Raw genomic sequence first — 26341 nt, forward strand, 5'->3', positions numbered from 1 at the left:
TATAAGGAGGGGAGAATGTAATACCTCACCCCAAATGATAATTGGGCTAGATTATTACTAAAGCCGATTAAGTTAATTATGAGGTTAATTATTAAAGAAAAAGTTTTATCAGAAAAAAATCTAGTTATCGTGAAACAAAAATGAAAATAAAAGTTTTTTTTTCCCTATCTTTTTTAGGGTTAGAGAGCATAAAAAATTAAGTATATGATACAAAATCAGATACTACAATCAAGTTAATTTCCTAATAGTAAGTATATGACCTCTTTTTATTTAAGAAAAATATACAATTTTGGTTATTATTATATGGAGGTAAAGTTTTGAGAGAAAAATCAAGAAAATTATAAAATCTTTCATTAATCTTCATCATCTATTTGGGTAAATTATTGGACTTTGTTTATTTCATATTCTTAGGATTTATTGATGATTATTGAATGGAGTTTAAAAGTTGAAAATGGAGATCTGAGTTTTTAAAAATTGAAAGAGAAATTCTATTTTTGGATGAGATACTATAACCTGCAATAGTGAATAAAATAAAATTTTATATTAATAGATAGATTATTGCTAAGACTGTTATATATCGTTACAAAGTATGTTGAATCTACTTTCTAATGAAATAAACGGAAGTCAAATCCGAATTTTCTATAAAGAGTTGTCTAATATTTACTCAAGGATATGCAGGCAGTATGGCAATATCATCAGGGTTGAATTACAAAAATTTTCTTAAATTTTATACAAGGAATTAAGAATTGATCCATACATATTTGAAAAGGTTATTAAGTCTACTTTTTAATGAAATAAGCAAAATTGAATTTAGAGTCTTTTATGAATAAATATATAATTTTTATTAGAATATATACATGTTGTCTAATAGCAGCATATGATGTGGATTATAAAATTTATTATAATTAATCTACAAGGAATTACAAAATAGGCCATATATGGTTAGAAAACTTATCAAGTTTAGTTTCTAACATATTAAAGAGATCTTAATTCTAAGTTGGATATCTTGAGATATGGTTGTTTTAATTAAAGGAGCTTAGGCTACCAATATTAATTAGTTGAGTTAACATTTGTGTAACTTAGTTGATTTTTATATAAATGGTTTAAAAAAAAGTTGATTAATTTTTTATGTGTTGAAATGATCTTAAATAGGTCATTAGTTATTTTGAGAGAAAAATTAAGTGGTGGAATCGAAATGAGGTAAGTAGAATCTTACACACTTTACTTGTTTTTGAACTTATGTATATATGTATATTTCTAAATGAGTAAATGTTTTATTTCATTATTTTCGATATATGAAAACAAGAGCAAGCATATGATTATTTTGTGTTTTTGCTATGTAAATGATTGATCGTGTTTATGAATGAAATACGAAAATGATTTATATTTAAGGAACGATTTTGTGATAGTTACGTTTTTACATCTTTAAGAAGTGATATCATCGATATCGGAACTAGTTCTATACCCTAGCTAATAAGTAATAGTAGTTAGCATAAACATGATCATATGGCCCTACTAAAGGGTTATAGTAATTAGCGTAAGGTCTTAGCTAACGGGTTATAATAGTTAGCAATGATTATGAGGATTAAATCGTCGATACGGCCAATGTCACTAGTTATAGCAATGACCATAGCGAACGATAAACGAATGATAATAATGATTTATGATGATTTTAAAGATTGATCCATGGTTTATATGAAATATGTATTTGATTGTGATTTATGATTTATAATTGATGAATTGATATGTTTTAATATTAATTTATGATTTACGATTTACGAAATGTTTGACATAATGATGATTTTTGAATGTTTTAACATTATGATTTGACGAATATTTTGAATGATTTATATGATATGTATGAAAATGATTCTTGATTCGGTAAAGTGTGTGAACTTATACTTACTGAGTTGTAATTTACTCATTATCCTTCTATTTTTTCTTTACAAATAATTAAAATGATAAGTTTGCTTAGTCTTGAAAGAAGCTAGAGGATTAAATTAGAAATATTACTTTGACATTGAAGATATTATTGGCTAATGAGATCTTACAAAATGATTTTGTATTTTTATTAGTTTACATTTGGATATATAGAGATTTATTGTTAGTTGGATTAAAAATATAAAATTTTCTTAGCAGATTATTTTATTGAAAAATTTTAAAATGGTTAAGAAAGAAATCTTTGTATTATTTTGAGGTTTTACTTCAAAGTAATATGATTGTGTTATGTCCTAATCTCGAAACGTGATAGATATGAATTGTAATATATATTTTCATGTCAAACACGATACATATATATAAATTTTAATATTTTACACTGCATAAGTATACGAATCGTGAGATCTAATTTTAAACTCAATTGAAGTGTTCATGTGATATCTTTTATGAGCTTTTTTTTTTATTTTTTATATCCATGTATCATTCTTATGCAGTTTTTTTACCTTTCATTTTTTAAATATTGGATAAATTTTATAAATAAATTTATAAATAAATATAACAAAATTAAAAAAAAAAATTTCACTCGCGATAAGTGGTTATCCATCTAATAAATAGTGATCGTCATACTAGATTTCTTTTCCAGCCCCCCTCCCCCCCACCCCAAATTCCAACACATTTAGTATATTCTGTTTTCTAAATACTCTGATGTGAGGGTGATAAAGGGCTGCTGGAACCTAAGTAGCATTCGATAATTTGAATGTAATCTTGCTTAAATGAAAATTCTATCCATGGCTGCCTTTCCAGTACTCAACTGCTGTGTCTTAACCAAGTACCATGGGTCCATGGCTCAACGACATTTCCGATTCCTCTGGGCAAGGAATACTTGTACTTAGAGCCATGCCCATGAGTGGCAAATCTTGTCCTTTTGGGATATATCCTGACAAAATTGGAACAAAACCATTTGCCCAGTGATAGATTGTGGAATGGTACCGGGAAGGATAGATTGCTCAATGGGGTATGAATCACAATTTAAACTTAAAAGAGCCAAGGAAAAACAAAAACCATATTTGGCTACTACTGAGAACAAATGCTCAAATCGGATGGGTGCCAAGGACATTTTAGTTTGCTTGTTCCTATTACCTCAAGCCTTTCTGCATCTCCTGTTTTGAGTTGAGTTGTTACTGTTTGTTTTTCTGCCTAGATGTGATGCCTATGAAAGGTGTTGATGCTGGATTAAGTTAATCCCAAAGCTGAAAAGCATCTAAAAACCTTGCAAGAATCTCGGAGTTGTAGACTAAAAAGCTAATAATAAATGCCACCACTCATCACCATCTTGAGTGGAGGGGGAACAACTCCTCAAGTCTTTGAGTCCTCTTGAATTTGTGTTTAATTTAAGATTGGCATATTTATGGATTAGAACCTAGGGCCTGTTGGAGTTAATGTGGGCTTCTAGACACGTAGCAGATGTCTTAGGAGTACTAAAGAGGCGTTAGATTTTCCATTTTTTGCCATTCCAACAGGACCGAATATTCCCTTTAAGGATGCAGTATAGACCAGAATTTTGCCACCTACATTCCAGCCATCATACACTCGTATTCCTTTAACTTGAGGGTGCTGGAAAGAGGCTATGTCAGATATTGGAAACTGCAACACTCAGAATTTTGTGAAATATGTAGTATAACTGTGACTGTTAAAAAAGTTCAATGACTGGTAGCCTGAAGCATTTGGACCATCATTTTCTTCTTCTTATATTACTTTAACCCATTTAGTGTGAAACATTCTATTTTGCCTCATTTCAGTTTGTTGAACCTTGGTGCTGACTATTTTGAGTATGACAGTGATATTAATCCTAATTTTGATCCTGACTCCTGAGGAGACCTCCAGCTATGCATTTAAAATTTGAGAGTTTCTACATACATAAGACAACATTTCTACAAAAGAAAATGTAGGAAAAGGGAATAAAGTTTAGCATCCATGGAAAGCATGACATACCAAATACCACGAAGTGCATGCTCCATCAATTTGATGTGAAGTTGGTAAGGAAAGCAGATTTGGCGTTGGGTTCTTCCCAGTCTAATCCATCCCACCATTCCTTACCACAATACACCGATGGCAGGGTTGAGGAATTAGAGGTTCTGATTGGTAGTTTCTTCAGCTTTGGGCAATCAATCACAGCAATGCTCTTCAAGCATGGGAGAGCCAATGTCCACGGAGTGATACTCCTCAATTCAGGGAGGTCACGGATGGATATAGTTTTGAGCCTTGAAAATGCCTTTGAATCAGGCTCTAGTTTTTCTCCTCCGCTTACCACTTCTTCCATTTCTTTGCAGTAGAACAAGTAAATTACTTCTAACATTGGAAGTGATAATACCCATGAAACATTCTTCAATCTATGGCAATACCAGATATTCAACAAGCGCAGATTTTGCAGGCTTGCTTTTCTCACAGGGTTTTTCCACACTGAAGTTACATTGGGTAGGCCTTGCAAGGCTAGAACCTCCAGGTTAGGCAGCCACCTTTCTCCATCCTCGGTATCCACTACCAAGTAATTTAAGTCATAGCAGTTTCTGATGCTAAGTCTTCTCAATGTTTTTCCATAACCGAAAGTTGATGAAAATTCTAATTGAGTTAATCCTTCACATTCCTTTATGTGCAAATACTGTATACATCTAACTAAACTTCTGAAGCTAGAGAATCTGTTCAGGGAGATTATTGTGGAAATGGTTAAACCAAGGATGCGGAGGTGTCTCAAGGTCTCCAATTCCTCAAATCCAACTTCAGCTTCGCCGTCAAAATTCTGAAGTTCCCAACGCTCATAACTGTAATACAAATTCAAGACCACCAACTCTGAAAGTCCAGATATAGCCTCAAGAGGAATTGTTCGAAGAGAGTATGTGCGCAACAGATTCAAGTGGTTCAGCTTCGTTAAACTTCCTAGCTCCTTGGGCAATGTGGTTATTTTCGTAGCTGCTAAATTAAGATGACGCAACTCTAATAATTGATTGATGCTCACTGGGATCTTTCTGATGCTTGTAAATGACAAATCCAGGACTCTAAGAGCAGACATAAATTGAAAAAAGTCATCTGGTATTCGATTCAGACCATTATTCCACTGAAGCAGCAGAGTCAACAGATTTGGGCACACAGGTACTTCTTTTAGTCCTGTGATTCCATTGTCTAACAAAGAAATTCTCTGTGTTCCTTCCCAGTTTTGAACTCTGGGAGCTTCAGTAAGGTCCAAGCTTGCCTCTACCAAAAACTTTCCCTTATTTACTCCAGATTCAGATGCTATCCATAAGGCAAAACTTCGGATAACATCATTCATCTTCACTTGGGTTTCTTCTTCGCCTGTTTCCAGTAAGCAGGCCACTTTTAGGGATCCAATTGCAGCATACCCTTTATTATGGGCATTACTGTCATAGGAACTGTCCAGAAACCCTTCCGCAATCCAGTACTCTACAAGCTGTTCTTTCTCAATGGAATAGCTTTGAGGGAATAGAGAACAATACAAAAAGCACATTTTTATTGTTTCATTCTCCAAATTGTCATAGCTAAACCTTAGGAGGGTAAATACATCTTCCATACCTCGAAGTTCAGATGGAGATTTGTTGAGTAATTCAATTGCATACTTCCATTCTTCTTCAGTCTCCTTATTGGCCATCGCTCTTCCCACAGTGATCAAGGCGAGCGGTAAACCTCCACATTTTCTGACAATTGTCTCAGCATAAGTTCTAATAGGTGGTGACTCTAAAATCTCCGTTCTTCCAACCTTCTCACAAAATAATTGCCATGATTTCTCATCGCCCAAGAATTCTGCTTTGAGCTTCCGATGAGCATCCATGTCAGTGCACACATCCATGGAACGTGTTGTGAATATCAGCTTGCATTTATTTTCCTCATCGGGAAGAGGAATTCCTATATCCTCGAGATCAATTCTTTCCCAAACATCATCCAGCAATAGGAGGAACCTCTTCTTTTTCAAAACATTGTAAATCTTTGAAGTTTGCAGTTCATGGGCTTCACTTTCTTCCCATGGCAATCCTAACCTGGCCAGAATGGACTGTTGGATCTTACTGACAACAAATTCCTTAGAGACCAAGACCCATATTACTGCGTCAAAATTGTGAGCTCTGGTAAGAAATGCATTATTGATGGTCTTCAGAAGGGTGGTCTTCCCGACTCCACCCATTCCATATAATGCAATAATTCCCACTTTACCCTCCTCAAGAAACTCCCAGACCTTGTCTAACATTACACTGATGCCAATAGCTGGCTTACACGGTTTCTCCTCAACAGGAGCAGTATGCGGCTCTGTCACTGGTCTCTCAAAAACACTTTTCGCCTTCAGGTCACTTATCTCCTTCAGCTTCTCTACAATCTCCTCGCTCAGGCTGTATTTTGAATAACAGCTTGAATTTAAGCACCCCAAGCCTTGCCTTCTCTGTCCAAGATTCTCTATAATGGAGGTTGCTTCAGCTTCAATAACTTCTACTCTTGCCAGCCACCTCTGGACTTCATTTGTACGTCTTGATCCATCCAGTTCAGCTCGCTCAACCCGTGTTCTTAAGTCATCTCTCTTGTCCTTCAGCTCATTTAGTTCAGTTGTGACCGAGTGTATCCTTCTGTCCAAATCGATAATATTGCTAATCCGACTAGCCATAGCCGTGCATAACCTGTCAACTAAGCTGATCAGAGGGGAAATAAAATCCATGGATAAAATGCTTAATGAGCTTGTTGAGAAGAGCAGAGACTCAAGGGTTATATCAAAATGGCTAATAGTTGTTTTCTGTACCACCACCAGGTTCAGAACAGACAAATCCAAATAATCCGCGTGCTTACTTGTCGATCAAAGAATATTCAATTTCAAAACAACCTGCCAGTTGTGTTGAAATGATTGATCACCAGCTTCTGTCTTAAGTCTCTTAGTAAAAGCCGCCAGAGTTGAATCCTTCCAACTGAATGAGCTAATGTCAAGGGTTTAGCATTAAAAATGTTCCTGGCGCAAGTTCTTAGTCATTTCGTCTCTACACGGACAGTTGACTTCCAAGGGTTTGATCTTTGTAAACTTCCATGAAACATGACAAGGGGCATCTTGGATCCATTCGATCAAAAAATTCATATAAAAGAAAAAGAAAATTCCTCAAAGATCCTGAAATATCTTCCAATGCACAATTTGCAATTTCTTTCTATCTTGAAATGCAACAGATGCTGAAGTAGGAATTTCTGTAGCTTACAAAATTTCTTCCGTTTAGGGTGTAACTTTAATTTTCTCCAGAATATGGATGTTCACCCTAAAACTAAACAATAGAAAGATAGAACCTAATGTAATTTGAGTAAAGCGGTAGCGGTTGACCTTTCAATTATCAAACTACAGATTCCATAAACTGATAAAACCCTCTCCAAAAAATAATAATAATAATAAAGATAATATTGTAACATTCTTCCAATCTGGTCACTTGAATATAAGATTATAAGAAATCCAATATTTGATAGATGTGGAATAATACCATTTTAACATGCCTATCATGTATGTAGACGGAGACAAAAGCCTACCATGTGACAATCTAAGTGCAATTGACAAAGAACTCAACTTGAATATAATACCATAAACAATCAATCTTTAATAAATGTGAAATACCACCACTTTAATATCAGTAATTCAATATAAACAGGCCACTGATATAAACGGGTCTCCAGGCTCCTTCAATGATAAGTGATTCATTTAAATCACTTAAATTGTTTAGTATAATTGTAGAATAGATGCAGCAGAACATCTTGTCTAGACAAAATCTATGAAAAACTGGACTGAATGAATATATCACTGCAATTGCCATTAAAGCTAAAGACTTAAGAGCCATCCAAGATCCAAGCATAAACTCCTACTCCATCTTTTATATCCGTCAACGATTGCTAATGAATGATGGGGAAATAGTGAACAAACTGTGAGGACGTGAAAAAGGCTGGATGCTGAAGGAACAATACAGTTGAAGTTGATTGTAACTTAAGTTTATTTGGTCAACAAAAGGTACATATAATATTAATATATATGCACTCAGATTTTGGAAGACAAATGCTAGCATTGTGTTTAACAAAAGAAGATATATTACATGCAAAAGTATGAATGTACAAATGCCTATTTATTTTCAAGGTGGATAGGCTCCTCATAGTATTGCTAGAATGGCAATTCAAAATAGAACCAAACAAGGGAAGAAATACAAAAGATATCATCTACATTGTGAGACATGTTCTTATCATAGTTGCTCCAGTTGGATCTGAGAGTAGATGTCTGACAAGGCACATTCTCATGTCGATTGGTGCTATAACAAAAATATAGAAGGCAAAGAGAACGAGATCGGCAGAGGAAAGAGTAGAACAAAGAAATGCTTGCCACATCCTGCAATAAAATATAATTTCGAGCTAAGGCAACGCAGGCTAGTAAAGCATTCATTTATTTATATAATGTTTAATAAAAACAAAAAAAAAATCACTAATAACTGGTTTCTTTATTCATGAAAGAAGTTGTGTTCGTCTATCTCAAGTTTAAAAACTGAAGATTTGGGTGGGGTTGTGAGGAAGAATGTTTTAATGCCTTCGGTATCCAGTTGCAATATGAATGCTAGCCCAAAGAGAAAGAATGACCTTTGCCATTTCCTTTCTTGTGGCCAAAGAGTATTCCAAGCCGAATCAAATTAGAATAACACATCATCAGAAGGTGGCAACATCCATTGGGTATTTAAAAGTTGAAACATCACATCAAGCACCATAGCATTACATCATACAATGAATAATCAAAGTACCCTCGAGGACAATTCAGCAAACAGAAACATACAAGCCAAGCAAGAGAGAAACCATACATCATAAAGACATCTACCGTGATAGAAAGTTGAATCCTGAATTTGATGTGAAATTGGATAAGCTGTTTTCTCTGATTTTCTACTATTATAATGACGGTGAAATCCTGAATTTGAGGTGCTGTCTCTTAAATAATCATACATGAGGAAATAGAGAAAAACATAACACAGAGAGAAAAGGAATCTTTTGGCTACTAAACCAAAAAAAAAATAGCATACGTTGGGAGCATTTAAACAAGTTCCACTTTATAAGCCCCTTATAAAATATAGAGAAAGCGAAATTCATTGCAAAATAAACAAGACAAATATCATGCTGAAAGGCTGAAGACCTGCTATCCAAATAGATGATAAATAGGAAGTTAGAAGACGGCAGTATTGATATGAAACATGTTCATTTAATCAATGAATATGGAGACTGTCATTAGTTTATAAAATGGCAAGGAACCGGTTGACACGAAGCCTGTTTTGGTGCTGAGAAACAATAAAAAATAACATTACTTATTCATTACAATGGAATGTGTTGAACATTCCGCCTATCTGATATCTTAATTTGGTTGTGCAGATTAGCCTCTTCATAAACTTTTAAAATCCGGATTCCCGTGTTCTCTAACCTTGTCATGAGCTTCTTCTTTAATAAATCAAAAGGCATGCCATCTTTTGAAGCCAAACAAGTTTCCTGCAGTGCAACTTTCTAAATCATTTTGCATGTAATCACGACATACAACATGAACAATACACAAAACTAATTGCATGGCACAAACCTCAAAGAAAACTTTTGTCGAGGACAGAGGCATGGCATAAAGAAATGTTGGATATTGAGTTTCTAAACGTAGAACTTCTTGTTTAGCATAGTCTCTGTAATCCATGAAAACCATAAGGGTAGGATCATACGTATTGTTCTGCACCTGGCATAATACAACGAAAGTGGTAGAGTTATAACAACTGTCAAACAAGTTCAGAAAATTTTTTTCCTCCATCGCGGCCCTCTTAAAGGGTTTTTTTTGGAGCATAAACTTAACTTCTCCACCACAACCCTCCCTAACGGGTGCACGGAGAGAGAGAGAGAGAGAGAGAGAGAGAGAGCATAAACATCATATCTAATTGATGAAAGGGAAAAAATAGTGTTCACGCCTGTCTAATTTTGTTGTTTCTGATAGTCAAAATTAGACAATCCGCTGTTTCACCCTTAAATAAGAACAGAAAAGCCATAATAAAAAAGTAACAAAGAGAATTGGTAAAAAATCAACTCAGCATGAGAACTCCATACTGCAGTAAGGCTAAGATAACAGATGCCGAAAATCTACAACTGTCAACAATTGAAGCTGATGATAAATTGGTAATTGAAGTAGCATTTTGGCATATCATACATACCTCAACCTCTACGCCATAAGCTATTTGTACAGAGACCCTTGGGCCCCTTACCTCATATTGCAACAGTTTACCTGAAGCTGCTTCAGAAGCAACAGTAACAAGCCTATAATAATACATTAGGAGCTTGAAAGGATACTAGAAGGTCAAATTTTAGGAACGGTAGCGGGGGGAAAAAGAAATTACCCTACCTGCAAAGAACAACACGATTGTGTTCACAGGCTACAAGAGATGGCCATCTGTAGCTTCAATTATTGCTTCGACCTTTGAGCTAAGATACATTACACCGGACTCGACACACCTAGGGAAATTAATACAAATTAAATATTGATGGTAGGATATCCTGAAGAAAAAAATAACCTGGAGAAAATTGACTGTAAACATCATCGGCAAGGAACTATGACTACTTCCTCAACAACTCATCATGGAGCAAGTGCCGACTAACACGTCCATAAGCACAACCAATCATAATGGACTTATCATCGTCATGGTACTATTGTATCCCGCCAAACATGCTCAATACATCCTTCAAGTCCAAGATCTGGAAATGACATCAGATAAAGTTACATGTTAATGTGATCGTGAGCATCAGGTGCAAAAATAAATAAATAAATAAAATTCTCATAAGAAGAAATTATGGATAAATAAATCACATTGTACAAATGCCAAATAATTGCTTGAAAATGGGGATTTAACAAAACAAAATAAAAAACTAATACCTTTAAATTCATCTTTACCAGACTCCATAATTTTTGGTGAAAGGAAGATCAGTGCCAATTAGTCCTACATTTAAACCCAACTTAGCTGACTCTGCAGCAAGAGCGAGGCCAGCTGGACCACAACCAATAACCACCAGGTCCAGTACGCTATCTCCAATTGCTAATTATTTGCTATTGGTGGAAACTGTGAAAATAGATATATGCTTAAGAAAGGATCTCAAAAGGAAATTCCTACAAAACAGTAAACCCACTAAATAGATAGCAAACTTTCTTTTCTAATTACCAGTTAGTGGACATAGAAATATAAGATCTTTCTTAAAGTAACAAAATAGTATTTACAAGCGGCTAAAGGCAAACTACAATTGACCAAACGTACGTGACTTTCACATGTCATAATTTTAATAAGTGTTTCATTACAATCCTCATGTCGCCACTTAAAAATTCAATCAAAAGAGGCCGTAAATTCTTATTCTAGTGGCTAAATAGGCACGACTTTATCCACCGATAGGGCCTCCATTTTAACCTTCAGAAAAGAAAATTTTCCATCGAACTCTTAAAAGAGAAACGAAGGAAAAAGTTGAAAACCTTATCTGCTAATTTTGGCTGCTTATCCATTTCCTTATTCTGTTGCATTTGAACGAAGGGAAGTTCAGAGCCACCGGCTTTTATGTAATCTTCTTCGTCAGCGAAATCTTCCTTGACCACCACACAACTCTCGCTTCATGCTCCTCTGACTCTCACCTTGAACGAAATAAACCTATGATTACTTGAAAGCGCGGCTTTCGTCGTCATCAGATTTCTCCTCCGAGACCTCCAAGTGCCGCACGTAGAAACCGCCATTGCCGCGAGGTTCCGAGCTCCAACGCACTCCATTATCATCACCTTCGAGACCAGAAAAAAGCAGAAAATAAAAGCATGTAAAAAAAGCTCTCTCGTCTTCATGCCATTGCTGTTTTTAAATGCAATGACGTACTGATTTTGAGAAAAAAAAGTGGCTCTTTTCTTTGGTTCTTCTTCCTCCATAAACTGAAGAGTTTTTTTTCTTCCTTCTTTCTTCAATGCAAGTTAAATTTTACAGTTGGGAGAGTATTCAGGAAACTCGGGTTAGGCCATAGTGGGGTTTCTGGTGTTGTTTAATTAGCATAGATGTTCAGCTGTAATCTGTTTTTACCACGTGGAATCTATAGATTGGACAACTCTCTGCAAAAAGCCAACTTAACACGTTCAGATTAAACGCAGTCGTTATTTGTTAATATCAATTTCTCGCGAGAATGAGAGTAAATATTTTTTAGTAGGAGTATTATTCGTTGGTTTTATTAATTTCGAAATTAAATTATTTAAAATTAAATTAATTAAATAAAATTATTTTATTTTATTTTTATTAATTAAATTAATTTTTTTAATTTTAAAAATAATTAATTTAAATTTATTTGATCAATATGATTATTTTTTTATTAATAAAATATAATAAATTATATTATTTTTTAAATTTTTTAAATTTAAAATTAATTAAATAAAATCATTCAATAAAAATATTTAAATATAAAAATATTAAAATTTTTAATTACTTAAAACAAAATGAATAATTTCATATATTTTCTGTTTTGTATGTAAATTTTATTTTATTTCGATTAATTTGATTAATTCAATTTTTAAGTTGAATTAATTAAAAAATAAAATTATTTTAAATAATAAATCAATATTAATTTAATAATAAATTATTTAATTAAATTAAATCGATTCAATCTATTAATTTATTTAAAATTAAATTTTGAATACCCCTCATTAAATTATTAGACAAAACATAAGTTTACATGATGTAACTCTTTTATAAAATCTTTTCTCTTATATATAATATTTACAAAATGATTAAGTAACTAACATGACACTATGAATTAGGATTAAAGATAATAAATCTTTTACTTTCAAAAAAAATAATAAATATTCTAACTGTGGTGGAACTTATCATAAGTCACATTCACACAAAGTGGATTTTAAACACACCGCAAATAACGAGTTTTGTTTTGTTTTATTTTTTATCTTATTTTTTATTATTATTAAAGACAAAATGCATCACCCATTAAAATTACGATAATTTTAATAAATATGAAATTTTATATAACTAATACTCATTCACATTTATACTTTGTTATTAACCCAATATAATATATTAAAGATATGTTTTATATACAAATTATGATAAAATAAAATAAAATGATATTATAAATATGATTAGATTAAATAATATCATTTTATTTTATATTTGATGTGTGCAATGATTAAAATATGATAATTTATTTATAATCAAAATTATTTTTTTTAAAATTATACAATTTAAATTATTAATATAATCTTTAAGAAAATAATAAGACATATAATTTTAATCTAATAGATTAAAAATAATTTTTTCTAATTTAGAATGATTGACTTATCCTGTAAGGATGATTCAATTCTCCTTATAATCATATCATTTGTTTTATATACAAAATAAATATAATATAAAATAATTATTATCTTATGTCATCTATTATTCTATGTATTAAATATGACTTAATAACATATTTGATATATAAGATTATAGATAAAAAATAATTATTATTATCCAAAATTATGTTTGGTGCATACATAAAGGAAAGGAATTTGATTGCTTAGATTTTTAGATATCATTTTAATATATAATGACTCGAGTCATTTAAAAAAAATATATTATTTTTAATTATATGAACTTAGATAATATTTGTTAATAAATTATTTATTTTACTCCTAATTTTATATTTAAAATTTGACTTAAACATTTCATAAGCTACAAGTATCATTATTTAATTAGTTAATCTAAACTTTTTTTTTCTTTTTACCTATTTTATATTTTACCAATTTTCTTTTTTTTTTTTTTGCACTTTCTTTTTTATTTTTTATTTGTCATTTTTCTCACTTTTTATTTTCTGTTTTTAAATAAGTAAAATATATATTTTTTGATAAAAACTAATTTTTTGAAATTTTAATTTACTTTTTTTTTTTTGGAAATAATAAGTGTTTAAATCAAAAATTTAAAAATAAATTTAACTTTTTATCCTAAAACCTCATATAAATTAAAATTTTTTGTTAATAAATTTTGAATTATTAAATTTAAAGAGTATTTTTTGTCTTTTTTTATTTTTCCTTTTTTAACATTCTCCTTTTTTTATTTTGTTATTATTTTTCTTTTGTAGAGAGGAAGAATAAAAGAAAAGGAGAGAAAAAATAAAAAGAAAGAAAATAGATAAAAATATATTTTGATAAATTTTTTTGAAAAAACTTAATTTTCCTTTTTTGGAAAAATCATTCTTTAAAAAATAATTTTAGTTTTCAATCATATAAATTATTTTAAATTTAAATTATGAAAATAAAGAAAACAAATGAAAATAAAAAATAGAAAAATAATTAACAAATAATTATTTTATTAAAAGACAAATAGAAAATAAAAATTAAGTCTTATCTATAAAAATTATCATAAAATATATAGTTAATTTTTAATTACATTTATAAAAAATTTTAAATTAAAATTATTTTTATTTTAAGAAAAAGTAATATTGACTAATAAAAAAATTATTTTATCTTATTTTTTATTTTACACCTAATAAATATAATGAAAGATAAAAATCATCCTATCATTTTGCTTTATTTTATTCATAATTTTATACACAAAATACATCTTAATAGTATAATTTATAGATCGAGTAAGGTTCCAAAAAAATATATTATAGTCTTTATTATTTAATGGGAAAAAGCGTGGAATCTTTCTTAAGAAAGAAAAGCGTTTTAATCCTGATTTGATTCCAGGTGGAATCCGCAAAAAGAACAACCCCTCTCAAAAGCCGCAAGTAAAAGCGATGTCGTATCAGTGACCAACAGTAACAAACAAAGACAAATTATGTATCCGTAAACAAAGTAAAACCGCCACGTGACCCGACATTCAAGCGATTCTCAAAAGTTGATACGTCACCGTTGGTATACAAAAACCTGCAACAAAGAAGTGGCGCTGGCAGCCGTAGCGGCGACTGCCAAAAGCAAAACAGTGGGTTGCGCATCGTCGAAAGAAATAGAGAGAGATGGGGAATCCGAAGCAGAAGTGGACAGCTGAAGAAGAAGAAGCATTGAGAGCAGGAGTAGCCAAATACGGCAAAGGGAATTGGAAATCAATCCAAAGAGACCCTGAGTTAAGCCCCTTACTCTTCGCTCGCTCCAACATTGATCTCAAGGTTCACCCCCTCTTTTCAATTTTTACTTTTGAAATTTTAGTTTACTATTTTCTTTCTCTTATTTTTATTTATTTATTTTTTTGTTTTGAAATAGGACAAGTGGAGGAATTTGAGTGGTGGTCCCGGTGGCCATGGTTCCCGGGAAAAATCAAGGACGTCAAAGCCCAAACCAAGTACCGATGGTTCAACTCCGCAGACATCTGTTCCCGTTAAGCGAAATGCATTGCCCAAACCACTTATTGATGATTTGTCAAAAAGCTTTGCTCCAAAGTATACAACTTCTCTCTCTCGCTCTCTTTTTCTTTTTCTAAAATGCATTTACTTGGCCAATTTCTTCATCAATGTATATACTACTTCCTAACTGATTAACAATGTTTATAATGTATGAACAAAGGTGTAGCTCATTTGGTTCATGCAACCATTAAAGTGGCTATTCAATAGGTTTGGGTTCAAATCTTTAACACTTGCACTATTTACAGGCTGCAGCTTATTTTGTAAAAAGAAAAAAAAAAAAAACAATGTTTATAATGCTATATGGTTAATTGATGCATAGGGTTCCGCAGAGCTATGAGGTGGGAGTTAATTTCAAAAGTTTTCCATGACTATGGGAGTGGGTTCAAATCTCAGCAATTGGACTATTTTCAGGCTCCGGCCTCCTTTATAAAAAAAATGATGTTTATAGTGTTTGGTAACAAATGGTAATGCAATATAGTTGACTGTTGCATAGGGTTCCACAGAACTAAGAGGTGGCAGTTAATTTGAAAAGTTTTCATGAGTAAATTTCGTGAAATTTTAGTTAGTTTATCTTTTCAGGTTGTTATATATTTTCATACAGTTATCAAGGAGAGTTTTTTTTTTTTTTTCACCTAATATGAAATGAAGGGGTCTGGCCTGCTGCTTCTTAATGATGTTTGGATGGTATACTTTCATATAATAGTTTACTGCTCTATTGACCATTGCTAGTAAATTATTTCTTCTCTCTTCCCCGAATTTCTTTGTGGTAACATTTTTGTGCTGTGATATTTGACATTGTTACGTACTTGTAGCTGGTACAATGAAATGATTATTGAAGCTTTATCAGCGTTGAAAGAACCAAACGGATCAGATAACAGAGCAATTGTCAGCTACATTGAGGTATTATGCAATTTTCTTTTAGTCATCATTTCAACTCTATATTTCTGTGGAGAAAGAGACCTCCTTCATTAGGAAAAAAAAATTCATCATCCCATTCATTCCAAAGGAATATGTGGACTTGTCAAAATAGAAGACTTTTTTTATGCTACTTTCTGTATATGTCCACTGTCCAGATTGGTTTTGAGATGTTTTCTCTAATTGTCATAGAGGTTGAACTGGATTTTGAATAAACCTTATTGATGCTCTGAATTTGAGAAACAGCTGGATCTAGAAAACCATGCATGCAGATTGTTTGTTGAGCTAGAGGAGCTTTCCCACTATAGAAACTATGTCTGGGCCTAAGTTCATGTTAGGCATGGTAGGCTTGCCACTGAAGGCTTTTTAAACCTGAAATATTCTCGAGCTAAATACAGCTTCCATGTCCTTCCTTTTTTTACGAATCTTCATTTTAGACTCACAGAAATACAAAATGATGGTTGACCGGGAATACTAAGATGTGTTATTCAAAATTGCTGCTCTACCATTTGAGGTCTCTCTACCTCAGCTGTGTAACTTAATTTCTCATTGGTTGTTTGCTTACATTATCAAAATCATGAGTACCTTCTTTCCTTAACAAATTATGCAGCAAAGGCATGAGGTACCTCAAACTTTTAGGAAACAGTTATGTTCAAGGTTGAAAAGGCTGGTTGCAGTAGAAAAACTAGAAAAGGTGAATAACTCCATCCTTCTTTTTATCCATTGCCATTTGCTAGTTTCCGCTTGGCCAAAGAAAACCTATTTTTTGAAATATTTACTTTCAAGTTATTTACATTACTATCAATAAAATAATTGTTCTTCATATAGAGTTAGTATAGGTCCTATTTATAGGGAGACAAATAATGGAGCTGACTTAGGGCTTCTGGTGCAAAAATATCCTGGCTCTTCTTTACAGAGATCAACATTAGCCGTTGATATGAGTTGTGAAGAATAGCTGAAATGATCTTTTATATGTTTTTATTTGTCTTCATTGGAAAAAAAGCTATAAAAAGGAAAATATAACTGGCCCGTAATTGCTGATACAATTTTTTGTTTTAAATTATAAAAGCTCTTACTCTGCATTAATGTGATTTTTTATTAGTATTACCAGCAATCGACATCTTTCAAGTACTTCAGCGTCTGATAGAATAATAGATTATTCATTTAATGGAGCATGACTGGTTAGAATTTTCTTGAATACCTTTGTTGCCTTGTAATGGAAAAATTTTATATTTTGAGAAATATTCCAGCCATTTTGATGGTGTGATCACTGCTACTCTGTATTCAACGTGTCTATCTCTAGAGAAACAGAAAGGAATTTAGATATGTCTACAATATAGTATGCTTATCTCTCAAAATTTTCTCCACTTCAAGGAACTAAAGAACAATAGGTCATGGGAGTAAAAATAAATCTATTGGAACAGTCATAAGCAAAAGGACAATAAGGTAAGAATGACAGTCTTTTACTTGTGCATACTATATTGTAGTAGGAAACAACTACATAACCGTTTTTTTTTTCTTTACCAAGTTAGTAATTGAAGATAGAATACAAGTTACTTTACTCAAGAGTTAATAGTTCAACTAATGTAGGCTTTATTTGATTTTATTACAAAATTTCTTACCTTTTTTGTGATTTCTGGCCATCTTAGACATTTTGCTTATGAACCTTTATTTATAAAAAGCATTGTAAGTTAATCTCATCCCATCCATTTCTCTCTCGAGAAGTAGAAAATTTGTGCATAGAAAATTAAAAACATATATATGTATGCAATTTCTTTGTGATGATCACAAGCGAATCTACCGAATAAATTTTTAGCTGCTAAGAAATATATATTTCTGAAAAACAAAAAAGTCAATGAGCCAAGAAAGAAGGAAATTAGGTTTGCAATTTGTTCTGTTAGTGTAACCTTATGGTAGATCTGAAATAAGGGATCTTTTTTGCTTTATCTATCTTAATAATGCAGGTGCACAATCGCTACAAGATAAGAAAAGAAGAGAGATTTGGGACGAAGACACCTAGCCCAAAACAGAAAGGCGTGCGGTCTAAGCAGTTGCATATAACTTGTGATGCAGTTGAAGAGGCTTCAGTAAATGCTGCCTATCTTATAGCTGAAGCAGAAAATAAATCATTTGTTGCAGCTGAAGCAGTTAAAGAGGCAGAAAGAGTCTCAAAAATGGCTGAAGATATGGATTCACTACTACAGTTGGCCAAAGAGATTTTTGAAACATGTAACATATACATTACAATTTAGAGCTCATACTTTTGCCTTATTAGACATCATGTTTCCATTTCTTATATATTTTGCCTTTTTTTTTTCATTTACTGCAGGTTCTCGAGGTGAAATTATGCTCATGGCATAAGCTATGGATTAACTTTTTAGAGATGACCCCTTGAACCAGAATATGTACACATTGTTGGTTGTGTTTTCTCTTCTTTCTCTCAGGATGTGACTTGACTAATATATATATGAGATAGCTCCAGTTATTTGCATAGTGTTGTACTTGTTTGTGCAGCCGAAAGATTAGACAGCAGAAAGTTCAACGTTCTCCATTCCTTGAAGCAAAAATAAAAGAACCGTTTTCAAGTTCTGAGGGTTATCACACTTTGGCTGCTTTCTAGAGGACAGAAGAAAAAGGAACAATAAACTTTTTTACTTTAATTCTAATACGATAATACATGTACAAGACAAACTAATGATTAATGGTTTTTGCATGCGAGGAAGAAGGTGCAAATTGAATAAGAGCATTAAAATAAGGTGAGAATTAGAATAGATATGGTAATTTGTTTATTTATGTTATGTAAAATACATATAAAACATAAAATTATCATGTTAAAATTTATATTCGCTTGTTAAATACAAAATATATATGTATATATATTTTTTTATCAAATTCATATATACTATTACCAGATTAATTAATGAAATAACTGCGGTTGTTGCAGCTTTGATTAATCTATGAAGAAATTAATCAAGTGAGAAAGGACAATGAGCAGAAAAAACAACGAAACACTGAAAGAGCATTATAAAGACTAAGAATAAACCACATGCAAAATCTCAACATTATTGGTGTTCATAGAACAATATGCATTGTCAACAGCAATATTGGATTTGCCTAAGCAATTAAATCTCAGTAACACAACAAAGGCTGCACTTGCTGGCAGTGCAAACCAGATCCCTGGCTGCCAATGGCAGTGGAACAATATATATGATGGCAATCCAATCCTAATCTGGAAACAAAACTGCAGGACCAAAGTCGAAACATACCAACCTATAAGAGTACAAGACCAAGCTCTGATGGTCTCAGGACATTCAGTATCCGATAATTATATAGGAAGTAGTGAAGTTGTCCATCGCCTGGTCCAAATTTCAGTTCTTTGAGGAAAGATTCATTATGCATGACATCCAGTGCGTTGAAAACATCAAAACCCTTCTGCTTAGCAACAATAAGTGCGTCATTCATCAACTGAAGCAGTGGAGTCTTAGTGGAGACATTATAATAAGAGTAGGCAGCTTTCAAAATCGAATAGTTCTGGTTGCCAAGAATCGACGAGGGAAGAGCGTAGAAACTGCAGAAGTCAGTTATTTCATGCGTCTCAGGGCTCTCAACCAAGTAGCTGTCCATGACATCCTCAGTAGGAAGAAGCCAGTGCTCCACATCACTCTCATCAAAATCAGGAGAAACAACGAACTGGCTCAAGTAGTTTCTTAGCAACCTAGTAACAGCAGAGACATCACGAAGTTCCATCTTTCTGAATCCAGGAGTGACCGGAGAATCAGGTAACTTGTAGAGTTTAATGGTTCGGCTCATCGTCATCCTAGCCCCAAGCCTAGAAAAGCCAACATCAATAAGCTTCTTGGGGTTCAATGACCTATGCCAATACTGGCAAGTAGTAATTGGTGTTGGAAGAACTACTCCAGCTGTGTAAGCTGCCTGCCAAATATTCTCCAAATGAACTCTCCTAGTGACCTCCTTAATCATCACGGGTGCAAGTCTCTTTGATCTCAGCTTCTTATGAACGCACAAGAAATTGATCTCGGCCATCTTCACAACTTCATCACGCACCCTTATTCTCGCAGGGACACCAGTAATGAAAGCAACAAGCTTCTTCGAAGCCTTAGCACGGACCCCAATGTGCCAACTCTTGTAATAACCAGGAGGACGCAAAGCCCATCTAAGAAACTCCCTGGAATAATTGAACCTAAACATATTCTCATCATCCTCCACATAATTGTTCTTCAAAAGATTGTAAACCTCAGTACAAGTCTCTTCCGAATCCATATCACAGGTGGTCCATTCATACAGACTCGGAAGGTTATAAGGCTCCTGTTTGACGTCAGACAATGGGGTCGGGGGCTCAATCGGGCCCTCAGGTAAACTTATGTCCCCAACATCCTTAAATTGACCAACAGGCTGAGTTTCCCAAAACTTGTGTCTCTTTGCTAAGGACATGGAATCCTGAAACCTTCGAACTCTGGTTTCCAGTGAGCTATCATCTTTGGGCAAAGGGTTAGCCTTAGAATTCTGATCTGGGTTATCTTTGGGTGATCCAGGTGGTGAATTGTTATCACTCATTTCAGGCAATCAATTAATTTCAGCTACTTTAACACACCCGGTAGATTATTTGAATATCTCAGCTATTTTCTCAAAATATACCTGAACCAATAGAAAAAAAAAATGTAGGTCCAAATTAAAATTGGGAGAATTAACTCCTATCAAATGAATCTATTGAAACGACATCAAAAAAAATTTTTATGCAAGAAGTTATAATAAGCTAATGGATCTGCGAGATTGAGTTGAAAAGATTAGTAGAAATACGTAACTTACTCAGTTTCAAAAGACAAAACTTTAGCAGATTCTGAATCTGAGGAATGTTGAGAGATTTAAGGGGCAGATTTTGGGATGAGAAAATATAAAATCAGATCTCCAAAGCTGAAGCAATGGAAAGATTAATTTTTGTTGTTTTATATAGGCAAAGGGAGAATCTTTAGGGTTTTCTTCAAGAGAGAAGCTTTGAAGATGCCGAAAATAATTTTGGTCTTGGATAATGGCAACAGTAATGAAAACAATGTATTTTTTCTGTTAATCAACTAAACAGCGGCTTTTCCTTTTCTTTAAAACTCCGGCTGAGCCCAAAAGGCCCAAAAGAATCTTGGGCTCCTGGTCCGATTTTGCTTCTTAGAAACGCCGTCGTTTCAATGACTCCAAACCTTCCCTACTGCTCTCTCCTTCAAGCTCTGTAGTTTCAGGAGAGAACGGAAGGCAGAGCTCGGAGCTCCACACCCTTACCCGATAAACATTCGAATTGAGAAAAAAATGTGCGGGGACGCAACAAACTGGGACGAAGAAGCGTACAGGGAGAGCATATTAAGGGAAAGAGAGATCCAAACCCTAACCGTATTCCGAACCGTTTGGGCTCCTTCCTTGAACCCTAACCCGGAATGCGTCGTCGTCGCCTCCAGCGATGGTTCGATCGCTTCTTACTCCATTTCCTCTTGCGTCTCGAAACTTGTGAGTCCTCCTCTTCCTTCTTTTTCGTATCACAAATTAAAAAAATAAATAAAGGAATTTAATTGAAATAATAAAAATAATTCTCACTTGAATTTCGCGTTTGCTTGCAGCCAATTGGTTTTTGCAGTGTTAGGGCTCAACGGTAAAGGAACTGTCTATCATGCACTGTTAAATTAATTAATTACTGTTTTCAATATGAGCGAGAGTAACTGATTGTGCTTTGGCTTGTGGCGGAATTTGATAGGCTGTTACCGGCTGAGCCCGAGGGATTCCTTGAAGGGCACGATGGACCTGCGTATGATGTGAAATTCTATGGCAATGGCGAAGATTCTTTGTTATTAAGGTTCAATTCAATATGATGCCATAAAAATCTATCATTTTTCCATTTTTGTTGCATTTAATTGTGTGCATTAAGAGTAGGAAATTGTTTTGTGTGGCATGTTTGTGCTTATTTCTAGCTCAAGCTGAATCTTGCTGTTGTTAATTAACTGAACCAAATTTGATTAAAATTCATCCCTAATGGGCAGTGAGCCCTTGATTATCACATCTCACATACTCGAAGCTTTTTTGCAGTTGTGGTGACGATGGTAAAATTAAAGGATGGAGGTGGAAGGAATTTACTGAATCAGAGGTGCCTATAACCTTTCAAGGTACCAGATTTTGGAAATTTGTAGTTTTTTCTTTTAACAAGATAGCAATTAAGGTTATATGAGACTACCATTTAATGTGGAAGGGATGAAAATTGTGTCATTACTTTTTTCTCTTGTTGTTATCTAAAATTTCCTTTGAGCAAGAAAAAAAAAATGTTGGCCATCTGTTTTACCATTCTTGGTCTTTGAAACTTATACTGAGCAGAGAGTGGACCAGTGTTTTCCTGTCATTCAAATGCTCCTCTGGATTGGAAATGTAATTTTGTAATTTAGCGGATGTTGTCAACATGCCATACTTATTGTTCAATGATATTATTTGTTGCTTTTTGTTGAATGTGGTTAATTTGCCAATTTTATTTGATGTTTTGCAGGAAATCATATGAAGCCAGTGCTTGACTTGGTCAATCCCCAACACAAGTGAGTAATCACAACTTATAGTAGATGTTCTTTTGTGTTTTAATGCATATCTTTCTACTTCTTCATTAATAGATAACCTTAGAGTCTCACTACATTGGCTTCCTTCACTCTTCTATTGTGTGGGTTTGATCATGCATGTAGCTTCTGATGTATAAGACATGCCATATGCATGTATACTCCTTTTGAGTAAAAAAGAATTCATAAAATGCCTTCTGTCTCAGCCTATGCATTTTAACCTGTCATATATTATTTTCTTCTGTTTATTTTCTCTCTTGGTGTTCAGCTTGGTTGCTAAATATTATTTTCCCATCTGCTGTTTTTCATTTTGGAAAAACAATGAAGTCACTGAAAAAATTACTTGTTATTGTTCTGTTCTGTCTAATCAACTAATTTCCCCCTTTCTTGGCATGTAACTTTTTAATTGCTGTTTCCAGAGGCCCATGGGGTGCTCTCTCTCCAATTCCTGAGAATAATGCCATTGCTGTTGATCCTCAGGTTTTTAATTCCTTTCCTTTTAATTTGTAGGTTATACTGACATTTGCTTATATGATGGCAAGTTATGTTATATGTTTGTTTCTTCTTTCCACTCTCCAAAACAGGGGGGATCCATTTTTTCTGCTGCTGGTGATTCTTGTGCATATTGTTGGGATGTGGTATGTTTTGTTCCAAATGAATCTATTCCTGATGTTTTTTCTGAGAAGTGATTGTTAATATTTTCTTATTTCATTGGGTATATCTTTAAAATTCTCCCTTTATTTTGCTACCTGCTGTGACTCTTAACATCCTTTCTAATGGAGCTTTTCAGGAAAAGGGTGAAATCAAAATGGTTTTTAAGGGGCACTTAGACTATTTGCATTGTATACTAGCTCGCGCCTCTTCCAATCAGGTCACCTTTGTCCTTTCTTCATGATTCTCTATTTAGGTTGTTAATTTAATTTTTCTTTCAGACAGAGACAGCAAGATTAGTAATCCTTACTGCCTCAATGTAATCCTTTTATTCAAGTCTGGGTTTCTTTTTATCAATTGACAGGAATGACCTTTTTTGGGGTTGTCATTTTATTCATTTAATCAACCAAGGTTGTTTATCCTATATGCTAATAATAATATTACTCATCAGGAACAGAGGTCCTGTTGTGCTATTACCATATGGCAGCCATCTATGATCTAAGGTTGAGATACAGAGCAAACTTCTTAATCTAGCATCCTTCTTCTTTTTCAGATTATAACAGGTTCAGAGGATGGGACTGCACGAATATGGGGTAACAGTCTGTCTTTATATTTTCAAGGGTTATAGAGAGCTAGTTTGCTCTTATGTTGTGATTAGATTACTCTGTCTTATTCTAGTTCTAGGTTCAGAAGACATTTAATGTGAAATCCAACATTGATTGACATGGCTAAATGAAATAATTTTCTATATGATGTGTTACGTATATTCTTGAATAATGATTATATAAAATAACTTAACCCGTTGCCATGTTGCCCATTGTAACCTGACTGATATATGGTTTTACATAGATTGCAAAAGTGGAAAGTGCATTAAAGTAATTGACCCACTGAAGGACAAGAAGTTGAAGGGGCTATTCTCCTGTGTTAGCTGCATTGCTCTAGATACAAGTGAGAGCTGGTTGGTAAGAGCTTAAGTAGTGAAATCATTATGGTGTTTTTAGATTATTTCTCATTACAAATATAATACAAATATGATAATACGAATCCCATTAAAGATTTGGCCTTCAATATCGTTTAAATGAAAGATCTCCTTGTCACTGGTGGTTGTGACAGGTTAAATCTCTTAGAATTCAGTTACCTGAGTATAATCTCTTAGACTTCAGCAATTGAAGACTATTATTATTTTTTCATTGGAGGGATTCTTTTTCTGGGGTCTTATGAGCACTTTTTCCCCACTCTAGCAAAAATCTTTCAAATACCTATTAATTATATTGGCAGAATCAAATGAAGCAGAATCTATGGTAGAAGCTTAATACTTCTTATGTGGTTTTGTGGTTACCGATTGAATATTTTTTAATCAGGATTTTAACTTGACAGGCTTGTGGCAGTGGTCGAAATTTGTCAGTCTGGAATCTCCCTGCTTCTGAATGCATTTCAACTATTTCCAACCGTGCATCTATACAGGATGTAGTGTTTGATGATAATCAAGTAAGTGGGAGTTGGTTTTCTCGAGCAGACCAACTCTATGACTTCCAGTCAATTATTGCTGTCCCAATATTGTTCATAAACTTATCCAGTTATGTGTAATTTTCAAATTAGTCAGGTTGCCTTTACCCTTCTGTTCTTTTCATCTAATAATTGTTGTGTTGCCATTTCAGATATTAGCTGTTGGTGCAGACCCTGTACTCAACCGTTTTGATATGAATGGAACGACAGTTTCGCAGATACAATGTGCTCCTCAATCAGCGTTTTCAGTCTCTTTGCACCCATCTGGTGTATGTTGCTATTAATTTCCATTCCCACTCAGTGCCGCTTGCAATTAGTTTTTTTTTATACGTGGAGAAACATTTTTCATGTTTTGACCAATTTTTTTCATGTCAGGTTACTGCAATTGGTGGTTATGGGGGTCTTGTAGATGTAATATCACAGTTTGGAAGTCATTTGTGCACATTTCGTAGCCATTGTGTATGAAAGTCACTGAGATCTACACAACCTGGGGGTGGCCAGAAGTGAGAAGTGAGAAGCCTGCGAAAGATGATAGAGCTGAAACATTAAGATGTGCCAAAGTTGCTTTTCGGTCACTAAACAACAGGACGCGTAGACATAACTCTTTTTATGTCATGCCTCACCCTAGCCAAATGGTGAAGAAGGTCTTGTAAAGGTAAAATGGTTTTATAGTGATCGTAAAGGTAATCCCATTTTGAATTGCCGATCAATCAAAGGATTGTCACTTGTTTTGTGCCTGCCGACAACGAGTACAATGTTGTAGTCTTTTTACTTGAGGAAATTTTGTAGCAGATAAATGTGGTTACAGACGTACTGTTGCACGAGTTTTAAGCAAATTTATATTCTGGTTCTCTTTCAACTTTTGCAGAGAATAATATATAAAAATGATTTTTTTTTTCAAAATGCATAATTATTTTCTTTTAAAAAGAGACATATACATCTTTTATTTTATTTTATTTTATTTTTTAATTTTCCTAACAAAAATTATTAATCATTACCATGTGGGAATGTTGTCCAAAAGGCATTTATGATATTTCCTGACCTAAAAGGAAAAGAAACTGCTTGATTCAAGTTATGATCAAGTGATCAAAATATCCGAATTAATGTCTTCAGAATTTTTTTTTTCAAAAAAACAATAACTAACTTGAAATATAAAAAATAATAGAGCAAAAGCAAATGCTGATTAACTTAAATTTTAATTTAATTAATTTATATAATTATCATTAAGAGGTGATAACTACCAAGTCTAAATTCAAATTCAACACTTTCAATATTTTTTTAATATCTAAATTACAATCCCTTTTATAAAAAAGAAAAAAAAAAAACAA

At 33.3% G+C, this 26341-nt stretch overlaps 4 protein-coding genes and 2 pseudogenes across 10 annotated transcripts; 2 read left to right on the forward strand and 4 right to left on the reverse strand.

The window, feature by feature from the left end:
• Nucleotides 1-3807: 3807 nt before the first annotated feature.
• Nucleotides 3808-6852, reverse strand: RPS2 (NB-ARC domain-containing disease resistance protein). The gene has a single exon (XM_022899119.2). The coding sequence runs from the start codon at nt 6647-6649 to the stop codon at nt 3956-3958; it is 2694 nt and encodes an 897-aa protein (XP_022754854.2). The 5' UTR covers nt 6650-6852; the 3' UTR covers nt 3808-3955.
• A 2330-nt stretch (nt 6853-9182) lies between these two features.
• Nucleotides 9183-10263, reverse strand: LOC111302578 (lycopene epsilon cyclase, chloroplastic-like). The gene is made up of 3 exons (XM_089742485.1): nt 10161-10263; nt 9551-9694; nt 9183-9465 (listed from the first exon to the last, which is right to left on the reverse strand). Exons 2-3 carry the CDS (start codon nt 9662-9664, stop codon nt 9295-9297), a joined length of 285 nt encoding a protein of 94 aa, XP_089598611.1. The 5' UTR covers nt 9665-9694; nt 10161-10263; the 3' UTR covers nt 9183-9294.
• On the reverse strand, nt 10150-11979 carry LOC149515434 (lycopene epsilon cyclase, chloroplastic-like; annotated as a pseudogene). Its single transcript, XR_016326891.1, has 4 exons — nt 11462-11979; nt 10877-11060; nt 10349-10698; nt 10150-10237 (listed from the first exon to the last, which is right to left on the reverse strand). The product of XR_016326891.1 is annotated as a lycopene epsilon cyclase, chloroplastic-like (transcript).
• A 2815-nt stretch (nt 11980-14794) lies between these two features.
• Nucleotides 14795-18754, forward strand: LOC111303096 (single myb histone 3-like). 2 transcript variants are annotated; one of them, XM_022899130.2, is made up of 6 exons: nt 14803-15114; nt 15209-15384; nt 16161-16248; nt 16874-16957; nt 18228-18492; nt 18593-18754. In XM_022899130.2, exons 1-6 carry the CDS (start codon nt 14965-14967, stop codon nt 18622-18624), a joined length of 795 nt encoding a protein of 264 aa, XP_022754865.2. In that variant the 5' UTR covers nt 14803-14964; the 3' UTR covers nt 18625-18754. The 2 variants fall into 2 exon arrangements, with proteins under 2 accessions (XP_089598214.1, XP_022754865.2); XM_089742088.1 differs by lacking the exon at nt 16874-16957 and having other exon boundaries at nt 14795-15114.
• LOC111303093 (glycylpeptide N-tetradecanoyltransferase 1 pseudogene) lies at nt 18073-21342 on the reverse strand (annotated as a pseudogene). Of its 3 annotated transcripts, none has more exons than XR_016326645.1 (3): nt 21091-21320; nt 19534-20919; nt 18073-18817 (listed from the first exon to the last, which is right to left on the reverse strand). The product of XR_016326645.1 is annotated as a glycylpeptide N-tetradecanoyltransferase 1 pseudogene, transcript variant X3 (transcript). The 3 variants fall into 3 exon arrangements; XR_016326644.1 differs by having other exon boundaries at nt 18073-18879; XR_016326643.1 differs by lacking the exon at nt 18073-18817 and having other exon boundaries at nt 19296-20919; nt 21087-21342.
• Nucleotides 21343-21469: 127 nt separating this feature from the next.
• On the forward strand, nt 21470-25872 carry DWA1 (DWD (DDB1-binding WD40 protein) hypersensitive to ABA 1). 2 transcript variants are annotated; one of them, XM_022899127.2, is made up of 13 exons: nt 21470-21774; nt 21885-21916; nt 22019-22117; nt 22348-22424; nt 22796-22841; nt 23276-23336; nt 23441-23494; nt 23647-23727; nt 24061-24100; nt 24357-24469; nt 24885-24995; nt 25166-25282; nt 25389-25872. In XM_022899127.2, the coding sequence occupies exons 1-13, from the start codon at nt 21580-21582 to the stop codon at nt 25476-25478; spliced, it is 1116 nt and encodes a 371-aa protein (XP_022754862.2). In that variant the 5' UTR covers nt 21470-21579; the 3' UTR covers nt 25479-25872. The 2 variants fall into 2 exon arrangements, with proteins under 2 accessions (XP_022754862.2, XP_089598213.1); XM_089742087.1 differs by lacking the exon at nt 23647-23727.
• Nucleotides 25873-26341: the final 469 nt, after the last annotated feature.

This window comes from Durio zibethinus, chromosome 13 (assembly GCF_047325235.1).
Source record: "Durio zibethinus cultivar Kanyao isolate XHJ-2024 chromosome 13, ASM4732523v1, whole genome shotgun sequence".
NCBI lineage: Eukaryota > Viridiplantae > Streptophyta > Magnoliopsida > Malvales > Malvaceae > Durio > Durio zibethinus.

What these genes read in the sequence shown, in the direction of transcription:
- RPS2 (XM_022899119.2), bottom strand. Translation starts at nt 6,649, where the DNA reads ATGGATTTTATTTCCCCTCTGATCAGCTTAGTTGACAGGTTATGCACG.
- LOC111302578 (XM_089742485.1), bottom strand. Translation starts at nt 9,664, where the DNA reads ATGGTTTTCATGGATTACAGAGACTATGCTAAACAAGAAGTTCTACGT. An exon ending in CGACAAAAGTTTTCTTTGAG is followed by an intron (nt 9,466 to 9,550) that starts GTTTGTGCCATG and finishes GTTGCACTGCAG; the next exon opens with GAAACTTGTTTGGCTTCAAA.
- LOC111303096 (XM_022899130.2), top strand. Translation starts at nt 14,965, where the DNA reads ATGGGGAATCCGAAGCAGAAGTGGACAGCTGAAGAAGAAGAAGCATTG. An exon ending in GCTCCAACATTGATCTCAAG is followed by an intron (nt 15,115 to 15,208) that starts GTTCACCCCCTC and finishes GTTTTGAAATAG; the next exon opens with GACAAGTGGAGGAATTTGAG. An exon ending in CAATTGTCAGCTACATTGAG is followed by an intron (nt 16,249 to 16,873) that starts GTATTATGCAAT and finishes CAAATTATGCAG; the next exon opens with CAAAGGCATGAGGTACCTCA.
- DWA1 (XM_022899127.2), top strand. Translation starts at nt 21,580, where the DNA reads ATGTGCGGGGACGCAACAAACTGGGACGAAGAAGCGTACAGGGAGAGC. An exon ending in CTCGCGCCTCTTCCAATCAG is followed by an intron (nt 23,728 to 24,060) that starts GTCACCTTTGTC and finishes CTTCTTTTTCAG; the next exon opens with ATTATAACAGGTTCAGAGGA. An exon ending in TAGTGTTTGATGATAATCAA is followed by an intron (nt 24,996 to 25,165) that starts GTAAGTGGGAGT and finishes TTGCCATTTCAG; the next exon opens with ATATTAGCTGTTGGTGCAGA.